This window comes from Pseudophryne corroboree, chromosome 9 (genome assembly GCF_028390025.1).
Source record: "Pseudophryne corroboree isolate aPseCor3 chromosome 9, aPseCor3.hap2, whole genome shotgun sequence".
In the NCBI taxonomy this organism is placed as follows: Eukaryota; Metazoa; Chordata; class Amphibia; order Anura; family Myobatrachidae; genus Pseudophryne; species Pseudophryne corroboree.
The window spans coordinates 60,650,552-60,666,359 of NC_086452.1; the positions used below are offsets into that span (position 1 = coordinate 60,650,552).

At 50.7% G+C, this 15,808-nt stretch overlaps 1 protein-coding gene across 3 annotated transcripts in view; it reads right to left on the bottom strand.

Moving 5' to 3' along the window:
• LOC134957463 (uncharacterized) overlaps positions 1-15,808 on the bottom strand; it is an 87,722-nt gene that overhangs the window by 5,730 nt on the left and 66,184 nt on the right. For 2 of the 3 annotated variants that reach the window (XM_063939414.1, XM_063939415.1), the window contains exons 3-4: positions 5,941-6,126; positions 2,174-2,371 (exon numbers count right to left, since the gene is read on the bottom strand). In XM_063939414.1, the coding sequence (XP_063795484.1) occupies positions 2,174-2,277 (104 nt within the window). In that variant the 5' untranslated portion in view covers positions 2,278-2,371; positions 5,941-6,126. The remainder of the gene's footprint in view (positions 1-2,173; positions 2,372-5,940; positions 6,127-15,808) is intronic. The other variant, XM_063939416.1, reaches the window with a different exon arrangement.

The window sequence follows — 15,808 nt, forward strand, 5'->3', positions numbered from 1 at the left end:
GGGAAGAGCTCTCTCCATTGTCTGACATGTCACAAACGTGCACTTTCACCCACAGTCATACAGGGGAGCTATTGGTGGCAGACCCACATTAAAATCTGTCAGAGAAACGCAGAGAGATTTGCCAGTTCACACACTGCGCCCTATATGAAGAGAATTGTATATGTATATTTATTATACAAAACCTTCAGCACTTTATTTCAATATTAGGCACGCTCACCTAATGTAATAAACACTCCCCCCCTCTCTATAACACCCTTTGTTTCAGCGTTGTTATGAGGAGGAAACAGTGTCTGTCAGCTTCTCTCTGTGATCTGCATGAGAAAATGGCGCTGTGTGAATGTCTGGCAAGTCTGAGGAGAAGCCCCGCCTCCTGTAATGGCGCGATCCTCCCTCAGCAACAATGATTTTTATACTGGCTGGGGTTTGTAAATCAGAGGCTATACATGTATTTACCGTTTTGCCAGTGAGATTAAGGATTTTCCATGCAGCTCAGGGCGCCCCCCCCCCCCCCGCGCCCTGCACCCCGTTGTGAAGGGCTGTGTGTTTTGAGATGCATGCTCGCGCAGCGTCCCACCACTGCGCTGAACCTTTTTGCCGCCAACGATGAGTGGAGGGCCCCTCTCTTGTAGGTCTCCGGTGATATACTGACCACTCTTCTGACTTCTGGCTGTGTTAGGGGGTGGTGGCAGTGCTGTGGGAGTGGGCGCTAGCCAGGCTTGGGCTATGTTCAGTACCCCTCAGCAGCTAATGGTGTCCCGTCAGCGGAAGAAGCAGAGCCATGAAACTTAATGAGAAGTTGGTTCCTACTTCCTCCCCTAAGTCCCACGAAGCAGGGAAGCTGTTGCCAGCAGCTTCCCTGTGAAATAAAAAACCTAATAAAGTCTTTTCCAGTAGAACTCTGCAGAACTCCACTAGCGTGCGTCCAGTCTCACTGGGCACATTTTCTAAACTGAGGTCTGGAGGAGGGGCATAGAGGGAGGAGCCAGTTCACACTGTAAAAAAGTCTTAAAGTGCCGAAGGCTCCTGCGGACTCGTCTATACCCCATGGTACTAAATGGACCCCAGCATCCTCTAGTACGTTAGAGAAAATGTTTTTAACTTAATTAATGTATAAAGAAGGACTATTTGTGAGCAATTTTTGGAAAAAATATTAGACAGTTAAGTGGTTATATATGGAAGTAATAAATGAGAGAGGTGCAATAGTGCATTATCCCAAGGGATCGATAATGAAATAAAAAGGCTCACATGCAAGTACTGTTAAGTGTTATGTACCTGGGAGTCTCTATCAAGTTTAAGCCATGAGAATCGGGTTTGAGCTTTCAATGGGCAAACAAGGGCCGCTACAGGGGGGTATATAGTTACGCACTTACATGTGTACATCACAACAACATATAGATGCACATATACAGGCCTACGTAGGGCCTGATTCAGAGTAGTTCGCAGGGTATACGTTTAAGTTGCCGGCAGTCAGGATCCTGGCGTTCAGGATACCAACGCCGGAATCCCGACAGCTGGCAATGCTGGCAGCCAGAACACCAGCCAAACAGGACTAGTCTCACTCGTGGGTGTCCACGATACCCATAGAGTGGGAATAGAGCCTGTGGAGAGCGCAGCGAGCCACAGAGCCTGCAGCGAGCCCGCAAGGGGACTCTTTGCATTCACCCCACTATACTGACGGCCAGCATCCCGGACGCTGGTAAAGCATACTGAACTTGTACGCAGAGGCGATGGATTGTGTACTACTACCGATGTCAGTAGATTGGCTCATATGCAGGATCGGTACTATGCATGCGCCAGTCTTCTACTGCAAGAGACACATCAACAGAAATACACACATACAGACACTTGGGTTAACATGGCACCCACACCGCATTCCTGGAGAAATCTCTACTACGTATGTGCAGATCACTGGAAAATGGCCACGGCGGCCATTTTTCCAGTGACATTTGCAGCTCTGCAGCCAGCGCTGGGCCTACGGAGTGGTAATTATAATTGTTGTGTGTGGGCCGCCCCTGGACCCAGGGGCCCGTGTGTACCGCACACCTTGCACCCATTATACATTATGTAGACATTGTGCTCCTGCAGCAGACGTGTTCGTGAAGGTATAACACGGGTAGAGGGACACGGATTAGATAATTTGCTAACAAAATGGCTTTTGCCGAAAGGAGCTTACCGAGTTTGAAAAGGGATCATTGTAGGCTGCTCCATCGGTGGTATGATTGTGAGCAGCGCTGCGGATGGTAGGAACAGTCCTAAATCCACTGTGTCTTTTGTCATTAATGCGTGGAAGAACGGTCATTGCAGGAATGCACCTCGCCCTGGAAAAACCCCGAAACTGCAACCCAGGGACCGGAGAGATCTAACCAGGGAGCTGTGAAAGAACAGGGGTACCATGCATACTATTTCACATGATTTCCAAATGGCGCTAATGTGCCGGTTTCAACAAGAACACTTTGTAGGGAGGCCCATGCACTTGAATATTATGGCCGAGCAGCTGCTCATAAATAGGGAGGCCAATCCCGGGCCGTTTTTTCAATCCCGGGATTCGGGATTGAAAAACGGTCAATCCCGGGATTCCCGGGATCCCGGGATTACAGTAGGGATTAGAGAAAATTGTAGGGAGCAGGGCTGGAGGGAGTGTGTAGGTAGCGGTGCGGGAGGTAGGGAGGGTGTAGGTAGCGGTGCGGGAGGTAGGGAGGGTGTAGTAGGTAGCGGTGCGGGACTCAGTCAGGACAGAGGGTGCAGGTCGCGGCAGGGAGGGAGGAAGGCTGCACGGAGGGAGATAGGGTGGGTGTAAGTAATAGTACTTACTATTAGACGGGCGGCAACCATTAAAACACTGAACGCGGCGGCATTTCAAATGAAGCGCCGGCCGCCAGCCAACCAGAGCTGGCGGACCGGCAGCCAATCAGGGAAGCGGCCGCAGCAGTCGCTCCTGATTGGCTGCCGCTGCAGCTTCCCTGATTGGCTGCCGGTCCGCCAGCTCTGATTGGCTGGCGGCCCGGCGCTACATTTGAAGTGCTGCGCGCGTTCTACTTGTTCATGGCTGCTGCCCGCCTAAATGAGTAAGTATTATTACTTACACACCAACCCTCCTGCCGCCACGCATGCGCAGAATAATCCCGTGAATCCCGGGACTGGATGCTCCAATCGCGGGATTCAAATCCCGGCATTTTTGGGCTCAAATCCCGGGATCCCGCCGATCCCGATCCCGGGATTGGCCTCCCTACTCATAAACCTCTAATCACAAAGAAGAATGCAGCCTAGCGCTTATGATAGTGTAGAGAGCGCAAAAAAACTGGACTGTGGAACAATGGTGGCGAGTGTTACGGAGTGACGCATCACGATTTACACTTTTCAGATCAGATGGACGTGTTTGGGTTTGGTGGTTACCAGGAGAACACCTGATGCAGAGTGTACCTACAGTAAAGCATGGAGGTGGTGCCGTTATGCTGTGGGGCTGTTTCAGACGGTTTGGTATGGGGCCCTCATTCCGAGTTGTTCGCTCGGTATTTTTCATCGCATCGCAATGAAAATCCGCTTAGTACGCATGCGCAATGTTCGCACTGCGACTGCGCCAAGTAACTTTGCTATGTAGAAAGTAATTTTACTCACGGCTTTTTCATCGCTCCGGCGATCGTAATGTGATTGACAGGAAATGGGTGTTACTGGGCGGAAACACGGCGTTTCAGGGGCGTGTGGCTGAAAACGCTACCGTTTCCGGAAAAAACGCAGGAGTGGCCGGAGAAACGGTGGGAGTGCCTGGGCGAACGCTGGGTGTGTTTGTGACGTCAAACAGGAACGACAAGCACTGAACTGATCGCACAGGCAGAGTAAGTCTGAAGCTACTCTGAAACTGCTAAGTAGTTAGTAATCGCAATATTGCGAATACATCGGTCGCAATTTTAAGAAGCTAAGATTCACTCCCAGTAGGCGGCGGCTTAGCGTGTGTAACTCTGCTAAATTCGCCTTGCGACCGATCAACTCGGAATGAGGGCCGGGTCCACTAGTTGTAACATTAAGGCCGGGATGTACTAATAGACATCGCTGGCCATCGCAGCAATGCTAATAGCATATGTACTAACATATGCGATCAGTAATGCAATACGATGACAGTGACCAGGGGTGTATCTACCCATTGGCCAGGATGGCACTCGCCAGGGGCGCCAGGCAAGGAGGGGGCACTGCCTGGCTGTGCCACTCGCGGCCAAAGGGTAGAAAAGCAGTACTGTCAGACTGTACCTGGTGAGAGTCTGTTACTGCTGGAGCAGCGCTGGTGTCCGGCAGTACCGCACTTGTAATCAGACTCAAAATAAACTACAGCTATCAGCAGCCCTTGTTGCTGGGAGCTCCCGGCAGCAAGGGCTGCTGGGAACTGTAGTTTATTGTGAGCTTGATTACAAGTGCGGTGCTGCCGGACACTAGTCTGATCACTAGTGCAGTGCGGTGCTGACGAACACCGGCGCCGCAACGGCATAAATAGACACTCACCAGGTACACAGCAATTGTTATATAGCACAGTGCTATAGATCTATTTGTTGTTGAAGATAATAAAAAAGTGTCAGTGTTTGGGAGAAGGGACTGTAGTACCTGGAAAACTACACGATTTTCATGCATGTTAGATGTAAGTAAGTAGTAAGTAAGTGAAAACTTTAACTTGTTGAGTGTAATAAAGAAAATACATATCTTACCTATTTCAAGGCCAGGTTCAAGGAAATGTATATCAGGTTATTGTATAATTGATAATTTTATCTTAGAAGTGATGGCACCCTGATGTTTTTTCTAACAGGAAACACTTCTACCATCCAACTAATGCTGTTTGGTTAATGGCTGGGTCCGTTTGAGGCTCATCTCACAGCAGCTCATTAGCATTTCATTCGGGATGCAGTCAAGATGCCGGCGTTTGGCATTCCGTCAGTTGGAAACCTGACGCCAGCATCCCGAAACTGCTCAGAATGATGATGCTGGCATCCCAACATAGATAGCGATGCAGAATGCCAAAATCCGGATCGAGTTGGTGCCAAAGTCTCCACTGGGAAGCCGCGTGGGAGGGTTAGGCTGCGAGGGTGGGAGAGTTAGGTTTAGGCTGCAGGGAGGGAGATTAGGAAGGGTGGGTTAGAGTTAGGCACCACTGAAGAGGCTTTTGGGGGGGGGGTTAAATTCAGGCAGTGGGAAAGGTGGGTTAGGGTTAGGGGGGGAGGGATGGTGTAACGGGAATACGAGACACTACTGTGTGGTGTAATGCGAATAAGGGACACTACTGTGTGGCATAATTTGAATTGTAAGTACTATTGTGTCCACTCCCTTCCCCCACAAGACCATGCCCCATTTCCAATACTCGCACCTTATTCCAAAAGTGTGTAGGGGGGGGCGCAACAGCCCCTTACTTTGCCATGGGCGCTCGGACCCCTAGATACACCCCTGACAGTGACCCCCTGCGATACCTGGTGGTCCAGAGGAGAGAGTGTGCGGGGGTCTCTGTCACCTCCCAGCCCTGGGATGTGACATCTACAGTCAGTCCCAGGCTCCTCCGCCCTGCAGCCAGAAGGACAGATGGCTGTGTTGCTGGGGAAGGAGGAGTTTGGGATCCGGGACCAAGACTGAAGGCTGCCTGCATACAGGTATTGGGGTTGGCGTGAGCTGTGAGATGCGGTAAGAAGCCCATGGCGATACCCTCCGCATCGATAAGCGGGCAGACCGGGTTTAGTACATGTGAAAATGCGGTAAAAACCTTGAAAACTGGGTTTTTACCACATTTTTCCTTTAGTACACCCCCCCCCCCTAACCTCTGAGAAGTATAGAGATGTGCTCAAGATTATACATTGTGGCGGTTCTACGGAAACGACAAATGTTTTTATCAAGACGACAATGCCACCTGTCATGTTTCCAGGGCGATGCTGGACTGGTATACAGAAAATTGGGTAACCCAGATGGACTGACCAGCTCAGAGTCAAGATCTTAGCCTCATTGAGGACCTCTGGGACTAATTGGAGCGACGGGTGCATTCGAGTCCAACTTGTCATTCTTCAGTGCCACAGTTGCCACAGAATGGCAAAAAAAAACGGCCTGCTGCTGTGGACAGTTCGCCAAGAAGGGTGTCTGCAGTAATCACTGCACGTGGTGGACCTAGAAAGAACAAATGACAAAACAATCTTGTTGATCTATTTGCTGTCAGTGTCCAATCACTTTTGTCTACATAGTGCACATACGCCAGTGGCCATGAGCCTAATCTCCTATATAATAGCCCAGATCTGTGACTGTGTGGATAACGCTGGGCGTGGCTAGGAGCTCTCATTGGGTTAGCAGCAGGTCTATCACACCCAGTCCACAGCTGATTGGGCGAGAAACGCCCTCCCACACAGGTTACATCCAATGGGAGGCACTGCCGTTTGGCTGCTGTGTGTTCCCAGAGCAGGATTAACAATGGGGCTGATGGAGCTGCAGCTCCAGGTCCACACCACAAAATAGTCCCACTGCATCTGCAGCAACACACCCTCCAACAATTTACACATAAAAATCGCAGCAAATCGAAAAGAGGGCGTTGCCACAGGTACAGTGACATGGCCACGCCCCTTTTCCTATACTTTCAATGGAAGTTTGGAGAGCTAAAAATTGGTACAGACCATAAAAAAAAAAGGGACTGTACCTGCCAAAAAGGTGCAGCTGGAGGGTATGCCACTGCATCTGCAGCAAGTCTCTGCACTGTAGATAGGGGGGGGGGGGGGAAATAAGATTTTACTCACCGGTAAATCTATTTCTCGTAGTCCGTAGTGGATGCTGGGAACTCCGTAAGGACCATGGGGAATAGCGGCTCCGCAGGAGACTGGGCACAATTAAAGAAAGCTTTAGGTCACCTGGTGTGCACTGGCTCCTCCCACTATGACCCTCCTCCAAGCCTCAGTTAGGACACTGTGCCCGGACGAGCTGACATAATAAGGAAGGATTTTGAATCCCGGGTAAGACTCTTACCAGCCACACCAATCACACTGTACAACTCGTGATACAATACCCAGTTTAACAGTATGAAAACAACTGAGCCTCTCAACAGATGGCTCAACAATAACCCTTTAGTTAACAGTAACTATGTACAAGTATTGCAGACAATCCGCACTTGGGACGGGCGCCCAGCATCCACTACGGACTACGAGAAATAGATTTACCGGTGAGTAAAATCTTATTTTCTCTGACGTCCTAGTGGATGCTGGGAACTCCGTAAGGACCATGGGGATTATACCAAAGCTCCCAAACGGGCGGGAGAGTGCGGATGACTCTGCAGCACCGAATGAGAGAACTCCAGGTCCTCCTCAGCCAGGGTATCAAATCTGTAGAATTTTTCAAACGTGTTTGCCCCTGACCAAGTAGCAGCTCGGCAAAGTTGTAAAGCCGAGACCCCTCGGGCAGCCGCCCAAGATGAGCCCACCTTCCTTGTGGAATGGGCTTTTACTGATTTAGGATGCGGCAGTCCAGCCGCAGAATGCGCCTGCTGAATTGTGCTACAAATCCAGCGAGCAATAGTCTGCTTAGAAGCAGGAGCACCCAGCTTGTTGGGTGCATACAGGATAAATAGCGAGTCAGTTTTCCTGACTCCAGCCGTCAAGGCCCTGACTACGTCCAGCAACTTGGAATCCTCCAAGTCCCTAGTAGCCGCAGGCACCACAATAGGTTGGTTCAAGTGAAAAGCTGATACCACCTTAGGGAGAAACTGAGGACGAGTCCTCAATTCTGCCCTATCCATATGGAAAATCAGATAAGGGCTTTTACATGACAAAGCCGCCAATTCTGACACACGCCTGGCCGAAGCCAAGGCCAATAACATGACCACTTTCCACGTGAGATATTTTAGATCCACGGTTTTAAGTGGCTCAAACCAATGTGATTTTAAGAAACTCAACACCACGTTGAGATCCCAAGGTGCCACTGGAGGCACAAACGGGGGCTGAATATGCAGCACTCCCTTCACAAACGTCTGAACTTCAGGCAATGAAGCCAGTTCTTTTTGGAAGAAAATCGACAGAGCCGAGATCTGTACCTTAATGGAGCCTAATTTCAGGCCCATAGTCACTCCTGTTTGTAGGAAATGCAGAAATCGACCTAGTTGAAATTCCTCTGTTGGGGCCTTTTCGGCCTCACACCAAGCAACATATTTCCGCCATATGCGGCGATAATGCTTTGCAGTTATATCTTTCCTGGCTTTAATCAGCGTAGGAATGACTTCCTCCGGAATGCCCTTTTCCTTCAGGATCCGGCGTTCAACCGCCATGCCGTCAAACGCAGCCGCGGTAAGTCTTGGAACAGACAGGGCCCCTGCTGCAGCAGGTCCTGTCTGAGCGGCAGAGGCCATGGGTCCTCTGAGATAATCTCTTGAAGTTCCGGGTACCACGCTCGCCTTGGCCAGTCCGGAACCACGAGTATTGTTCTTACTTCTCGTTTTCTTATTATTCTCAGTACCCTTGGTATGAGAGGCAGAGGAGGGAACACATAAACTGACTGGTACACCCACGGTGTCACCAGAGCGTCCACAGCTATCGCCTGAGGGTCCCTTGACCTGGCGCAATATCTCTCTAGTTTTTGGTTTAGGCGGGACGCCATCATGTCCACTTGTGGACGTTCCCATCGATTTACAATCAGCGTGAAGACTTCTGGATGAAGTCTCCACTCTCCCGGGTGGAGGTCGTGCCTGCTGAGAAAGTCTGCTTCCCAGTTGTCCACTCCCGGAATGAACACTGCTGACAGTGCTAGTACGTGATTTTCCGCCCATCGGAGAATCCTTGTGGCTTCTGCCATTGCCATCCTGCTTCTTGTGCCGCCCTGTCGATTTACATGGGCGACTGCCGTGATGTTGTCTGACTGGATCAGTACCGGCTGGTTTTGAAGCAGAGGCCTTGCCTGACTTAGGGCGTTGTAAATGGCCCTTAGTTCCAGAATATTGATGTGTAGGGAAGTCTCCTGACTCGACCATAGTCCTTGGAAGTTTCTTCCCTGTGTGACTGCCCCCCAGCCCCGAAGGCTGGCATCCGTGGTCACCAGGACCCAGTCCTGTATGCCGAATCTGCGGCCCTCTAGAAGATGGGCCCTCTGCAGCCACCACAGCAGAGACACCCTGGTTCTTGGAGACAGGGTTATCAGGCGATGCATCTGAAGATGCGATCCGGACCACTGGTCCAACAGGTCCCACTGAAAGATTCTGGCATGGAACCTGCCGAAAGGAATTGCTTCGTAAGAAGCCACCATCTTTCCCAGGACCCACGTGCAGTGATGCACCGATACCTGTTTCGGTTTCAGGAGGTCTCTGACTAGAGATGACAGCTCCTTGGCTTTCTCCTCCGGGAGAAACACTTTTTTCTGGACTGTGTCCAGGATCATACCCAGGAACAGTAGACGTGTCGTCGGAACCAGCTGTGATTTTGGAATATTCAGAATCCAACCGTGCTGGTGTAGCACCTCCTGAGATAGTGCTACTCCCACCAACAACTGCTCCTTGGACCTCGCCTTTATTAGGAGATCGTCCAAGTACGGGATAATTAAAACTCCCTTTCTTCGAAGGAGTATCATCATTTCCGCCATTACTTTGGTAAACACCCTCGGTGCCGTGGAGAGTCCAAACGGCAGCGTCTGGAATTGGTAATGGCAATCCTGTACCACAAATCTGAGGTACTCCTGGTGAGGATAGTAAATGGGGACATGCAGGTAAGCATCCTTGATGTCCAGGGATACCATGTAATCCGCCTCGTCCAGGCTTGCAATAACCGCCCTGAGCGATTCCATCTTGAACTTGAATTTTTTTATGTATGTGTTCAAGGATTTCAAATTTAAAATGGGTCTCCCCGAACCGTCCGGTTTCGGTACCACAAACAGTGTGGAATAGTAACCCCGTCCTTGTTGAAGTAGGGGCACCTTGACTATCACCTGCTGGGAATACAGCTTGTGAATTGCCTCTAGCACAGCCTCCCTTCCTGAGGGAGTTGTCGGTAAGGCAGATTTTAGGAACCGGTGGGGTGGAGACGCCTCGAATTCCAGTTTGTACCCTTGAGATACTATTTGCAGGATCCAGGGATCCACCTGTGAGCGAGCCCACTGATCGCTGAAATTTTTGAGGCGACCCCCCATTGTACCTGGCTCCGTCTGTGGAGCCCCGCCGTCATGCGGCGGACTTGGAAGAAGCGGGGGAGGACTTTTGCTCCTGGGAACCTGCTGTTTGTTGCAGCCTTTTTCCCCTACCTCTGCCTCTGGACAGAAAAGACCCGCCTTTTCCACGCCTGTTTTTCTGAGTCCGAAAGGACTGTACCTGATAAAACGGCGCCTTTTTAGGCTGTGAGGGAACATGGGGTAAAAATGCTGACTTCCCAGCAGTTGCTGTGAAAACTAGGTCCGAGAGACCATCCCCGAATAACTCCTCACCCTTATAAGGCAAAACTTCCATGTGCCTTTTTGAATCTGCATCCCCTGTCCACTGGCGAGTCCATAAGCCTCTCCTAGCAGAAATGGACAGTGCACTTATTTTAGATGCCAGCCGGCAGATCTCCCTCTGTGCATCTCTCATGTATAAGAGTCTTTTATATGCTCTATGGTTAGCAGAATAGTGTCCCTGTCTAGGGTGTCAATATTTTCTGACAGGGAATCTGACCACGCAGCGGCAGCACTGCACATCCATGCTGACGCAATAGCAGGTCTAAGTATAATGCCTGAGTGTGTATATACAGACTTCAGGATAGCCTCCTGCTTTCTATCAGCAGGTTCCTTGAGGGCGGCCGTATCTGGAGACGGTAGTGCCACCTTTTTAGACAAACGTGTGAGCGCTTTATCCACCCTAGGTGGTGTCTCCCAACGTGACCTATCCTCTGGCGGGAAAGGGAACGCCATTAGTAACTTCTTAGAGATTACCAATCTTTTATCAGGGAAAACCCACGCTTCTTCACACACTTCATTTAATTCTTCTGATGGGGGAAAGACTACGGGTAGTTTTTTCTCCCCAAACATAATACCCTTTTTAGTGGTACCTGGGTTTATATCAGAAATGTGTAACACCTCTTTCATTGCTTCAATCATGCAACAAATGGCCTTAGTGGACATTAGACTAGACTCATCGTCGTCGACACTGGTGTCAGTATCCGTGTCGACATCCGCGTCTGCCATCTGAGGTAGCGGGCGTTTTAGAGCCCCCGAAGGCCTTTGAGACACCTGGACAGGCACGAGCTGAGAAGCCGGCTGTCCCGCATTCGGCATGTCGTCAAATTTTTTGTGTAAGGAGTCGACGCGTGCACGCAATTCCTTCCATAAGTCCATCCACTCAGGTGTCTGCCCCGCAGGGGGTGACATCCCTTCTATATGCAACTGCTCCGCCTCCACCTCATTATCCTCGTCAAACATGTCGACACAGCCGTACCGACACACCGCACACACACAGGGAATGCTCTAACAGAGGACAGGACCCACAAAAGCCCTTTGGGGAGACAGAGTGAGAGTATGCCAGCACACACCAGAGCGCTATATAATGCAGGGACTAACTGAATTATGTCCCTTATAGCTGCTGTTATATATACTGCGCCTAAATTTAGTGCCCCCCCTCTCTTTTTTACCCTTTTCTGTAGTGTAGACTGCAGGGGAGAGCCAGGGAGCTTCCTTCCAGCGGAGCTGTGAGGGAGAAATGGCGCCAGTGTGCTGAAGGAGATAGCTCCGCCCCTTTTTCGCGGACTATTCTCCCGCTTTTTTCTGGATTCTGGCAGGGGTAATTATCACATATATAGCCTCTGGGGCTATATATTGTGGTATTTTTGCCAGCCAAGGTCTTTTTATTGCTGCTCAGGGCGCCCCCCCCTAGCGCCCTGCACCCTCAGTGACCGGAGTGTGAAGTGTGTATGAGGAGCAATGGCGCACAGCTGCAGTGCTGTGCGCTACCTTGGTGAAGATAGATGTCTTCTGCCGCCGATTTTCCGGACCTCTTCTTACTTCTGGCTCTGTAAGGGGGACGGCGGCGCGGCTCCGGGACCGAACACCAAGGCCAGTTCCATGCGGTCGGTCCCTCTGGAGCTAATGGTGTCCAGTAGCCTAAGAAGCCCAAGCTAGCTGCAAGCAGGTAGGTTCGCTTCTTCTCCCCTTAGTCCCTCGCTGCAGTGAGCCTGTTGCCAGCAGGTCTCACTGTAAAATAAAAAACCTAAATATATACTTTCTTTCTAGAAGCTCAGGAGAGCCCCTAGTGTGCATCCAACCTCGGCCGGGCACAAAATCTAACTGAGGCTTGGAGGAGGGTCATAGTGGGAGGAGCCAGTGCACACCAGGTGACCTAAAGCTTTCTTTAATTGTGCCCAGTCTCCTGCGGAGCCGCTATTCCCCATGGTCCTTACGGAGTTCCCAGCATCCACTAGGACGTCAGAGAAAATCCTTTTACTGCAGCGTCCTATGTCCTGCTGCCAGTCCGCCTGCCCCCTCCGGCATCAACTATCCCCACTCACTAGCTGCGGCGCAGGTGGAACAAAAGCTGCTGCGGCCACCGGCATAGATGTGTATGAAAGCGGCAAAGCGGAAATCTTTCCTAGCCCTCCCTGCACGGCATACTCTCTGAGCCCTGGAACCTCCTCTGTGCGTGATGTCACAGAAGTACCTCCCCGCCACAGCTGCGCCCAGATTCTCAGAGGATCTGACTCTGCAACACAGCACTTGGGCTTCCGGCCTGGAAGCCCCGAGATGGCTAATGTAACGGATAGAGTGGGTGATATCGCGGAGGGTGACAGTGCTGTGCAGTGCAGTGGGTGTGCAGTGTCAGTCAGTTCTGCCAGCCAGTCACTATTGTTAGCTGGTGTCCCAACGCGCCGCATTACAGGGAAGTAGACGCACTAAATAAACTACACCTCCCAAACAGCCCTTAGCGACAAAGCATTCCGGCACTAAGGCCTGCTTGGAGCTGTAGTTTATTGAGTGCATCTTCTTCCCTGTAATGCGGCGCGTTGGTACACCGGCGCTAACAATAGTGACTGGCTGCTTGGCTGCTGTGCGAGTCTCCGGCAGAGCCACTGCCAAAGGGAGGACAGCAACTTAGCTGCTTTCAGGAGAAGCATTACCCGCCCCTCCACCACTTACAGTACCTCCGTGCCCCATCCGAGGCACCCCCACACACACCCCTTCACCACCCGTGGTGGCTCCGCCCCCCCTCCCCCACCCGCAGCACCCGCCCCTCCCCCACCCGCGGCAACTCCCGCACCCACGGTGGCTCCGGACCCCCACCCGCGGCACCCACGCACGCAACCCTCCCCCGCCCGCGGCACCATCGCAACCACCCCTCTCCCACCCGCGGCACCCCGAACCCCCTCCCCCACTACCGCCACTCCACCAACCACAGCACCTACTAGGTGATTCATCAGGTCCTGCGTGCGCTGTTCACGCCGTTGCAAGGGGCGACGACCCCTTAACCATCGCATGCCCTTTGTCTGTGCAATATTTAACCACTCACACAATTATGATTGGAGGTAATACTTCATATAATACAAATATTGCACGCCACAAGGGTGTGCAAGGGTTAAGGGGGCGTAGCCTCTTACGACAGTTTGAAGAGCGCCCGTTGGGCACGATGAATCACCTAGTAGTGTAGTATTTAGTAATACCCATCAGTAGTGCTCAGAATTGTTGCTGTTGTTACCAAAGACAAAATCCTTATGGCTCATCTGATTTGCAATGATCAAATTCCAGTGAGACGGGGTAACCTCTAGCTCTCAATGGTTGGAGATTTTGGGAGTGCTCACACTTCAGCAACATGCCTGCGACACTCCAATACCAGGCCCATAAAATGGATAATCTCTGGCTATAGCATTTAATATATTGACATTATGGGGGTAATTCCAAGTTGATCGCAGCAGGATTTTTGTTAGCAGTTGGGCAAAACCATGTGCACTGCAGGGGAGGCAGATATAACATTTGCAGAGAGAGTTAGATTTGGGTGGGTTATTTTGTTTCTGTGCAGGGTAAATACTGGCTGCTTTATTTTTACACTGCAAATTAGATTGCAGATTGAACACACCACACCCAAATCTAACTCTCTCTGCACATGTTATATCTGCCTCCCCTGCAGTGCACATGGTTTTGCCCAACTGCTAACAAAAATCCTGCTGCGATCAACTTGGAATTACCCCCTATGTACAGTATATGGGAGTGGTACGAAATATAGTTGTCAATTGGTACGAAACCATTACTTCAGCTGGTGCATTATAACGTGCACAGCTTAATACAGAATACAGGTTGAACCCGATGAGCATTTTGCCTCTTTTCAACCTCATTAACTATGTAACTATAGGGCAGATGTATTAACCTGGAGAAGGCATAAGGAAGTGATAATAAGATTTTAAACCTACCGGTAAATCTTTTTCTCCTAGTCCGTAGAGGATGCTGGGGACTCCGTAAGGACCATGGGGATAGACGGGCTCCGCAGGAGACATGGGCACTAAAAAAGAACTTCAGGAATGGGTGTGCACTGGCCCCTCCCTCTATGCCCCTCCCCCAGACCTCAGTTAGAGAAACTGTGCCCAGAGGAGACGGACAGTACGAGGAAAGGATTTTTGTTAATCCAAGGGCAAGATTCATACCAGCCCACACCATTCACACCGTATAACCTGGGTTATACGAACCAGTTAACAGCATGAAACAACACAGCATCAGTCAGAGACTGAACAAAACTGTAACATAACCCTTATGTAAGCAATAACTATATACAAGTCTTGCAGATTTTGTCCGCACTGGGACGGGCGCCCAGCATCCTCTACGGACTAGGAGAAAAAGATTTACCAGTAGGTTTAAAATCTTATTTTCTCTTACGTCCTAGAGGATGCTGGGGACTCCGTAAGGACCATGGGGATTATACCAAAGCTCCCAAACGGACGGGAGAGTGCGGATGACTCTGCAGCACCGATTGAGCAAACATGAGGTCCTCCTCAGCCAGGGTATCAAACTTGTAAAACTTTGCAAAGGTGTTTGAACCCGACCAAGTAGCAGCTCGGCACAGCTGTAATGCCGAGAGCCCTCGGGCAGCCGCCCAAGAAGAGCCCACCTTCCTAGTGGAATGGGCCTTAACCGATTTTGGTAACGGCAATCCAGCCGTAGAATGAGCCTGCTGAATTGTGTTACAGATCCAGCGAGCAATAGTCTGCTTAGAAGCAGGAGCGTCAACCTTGTTGGCTGCATACAGGACAAACAGTGCCTCTGTTTTCCTGACCCGAGCCTGTCACGATCCGAGTACTGAGACACTATCTCCCTTCTGGTTGTACGCCCTCCGCGGCCTCCGCTGCCTTCCACGTGTCTCAGCATGCACTTGTTGTTTGGCGTCTCCTGTCCTCTGCGGCCGGAGCCGCCATTACTACTATGTTTCTACATTGTGTTCCAAACCAGGTTTTCCATCTTACTTCCAGCATGGGCGCAGCCATGTTGGATGCAATCACATGTTCCAGCTCCTCCAATCTACTGGCCCTGAAATCTGCATAATTGCCCAGCCAATGCCTGCATAGCTGCAGGTATAAGTATCCTGTGTCTGAGCCAGATAGATGTCAGTGCTTCATTTGTCTCCAGTGGTTCCTGTGTGCAGTCTTCTACAGATTCTTCAGTGAACTCTCCTGCATTCAAGCCTGACTCCTCTGTGTTACACTCTGTGGTGTAACACGACACCCCTGTGATTAACCCTCTACAACATCACCTTACTCACCTGTGTCTGTATTCCGGCTTTCCAGCAGCCACTCTTCAACAACTACAGTTTTCCAGCGAACCCTAGCTTCATTTACAGTTTTCCAGCGAACCCTAGCTTCATTTACAGTTTTCCAGCGAACCCTAGCTT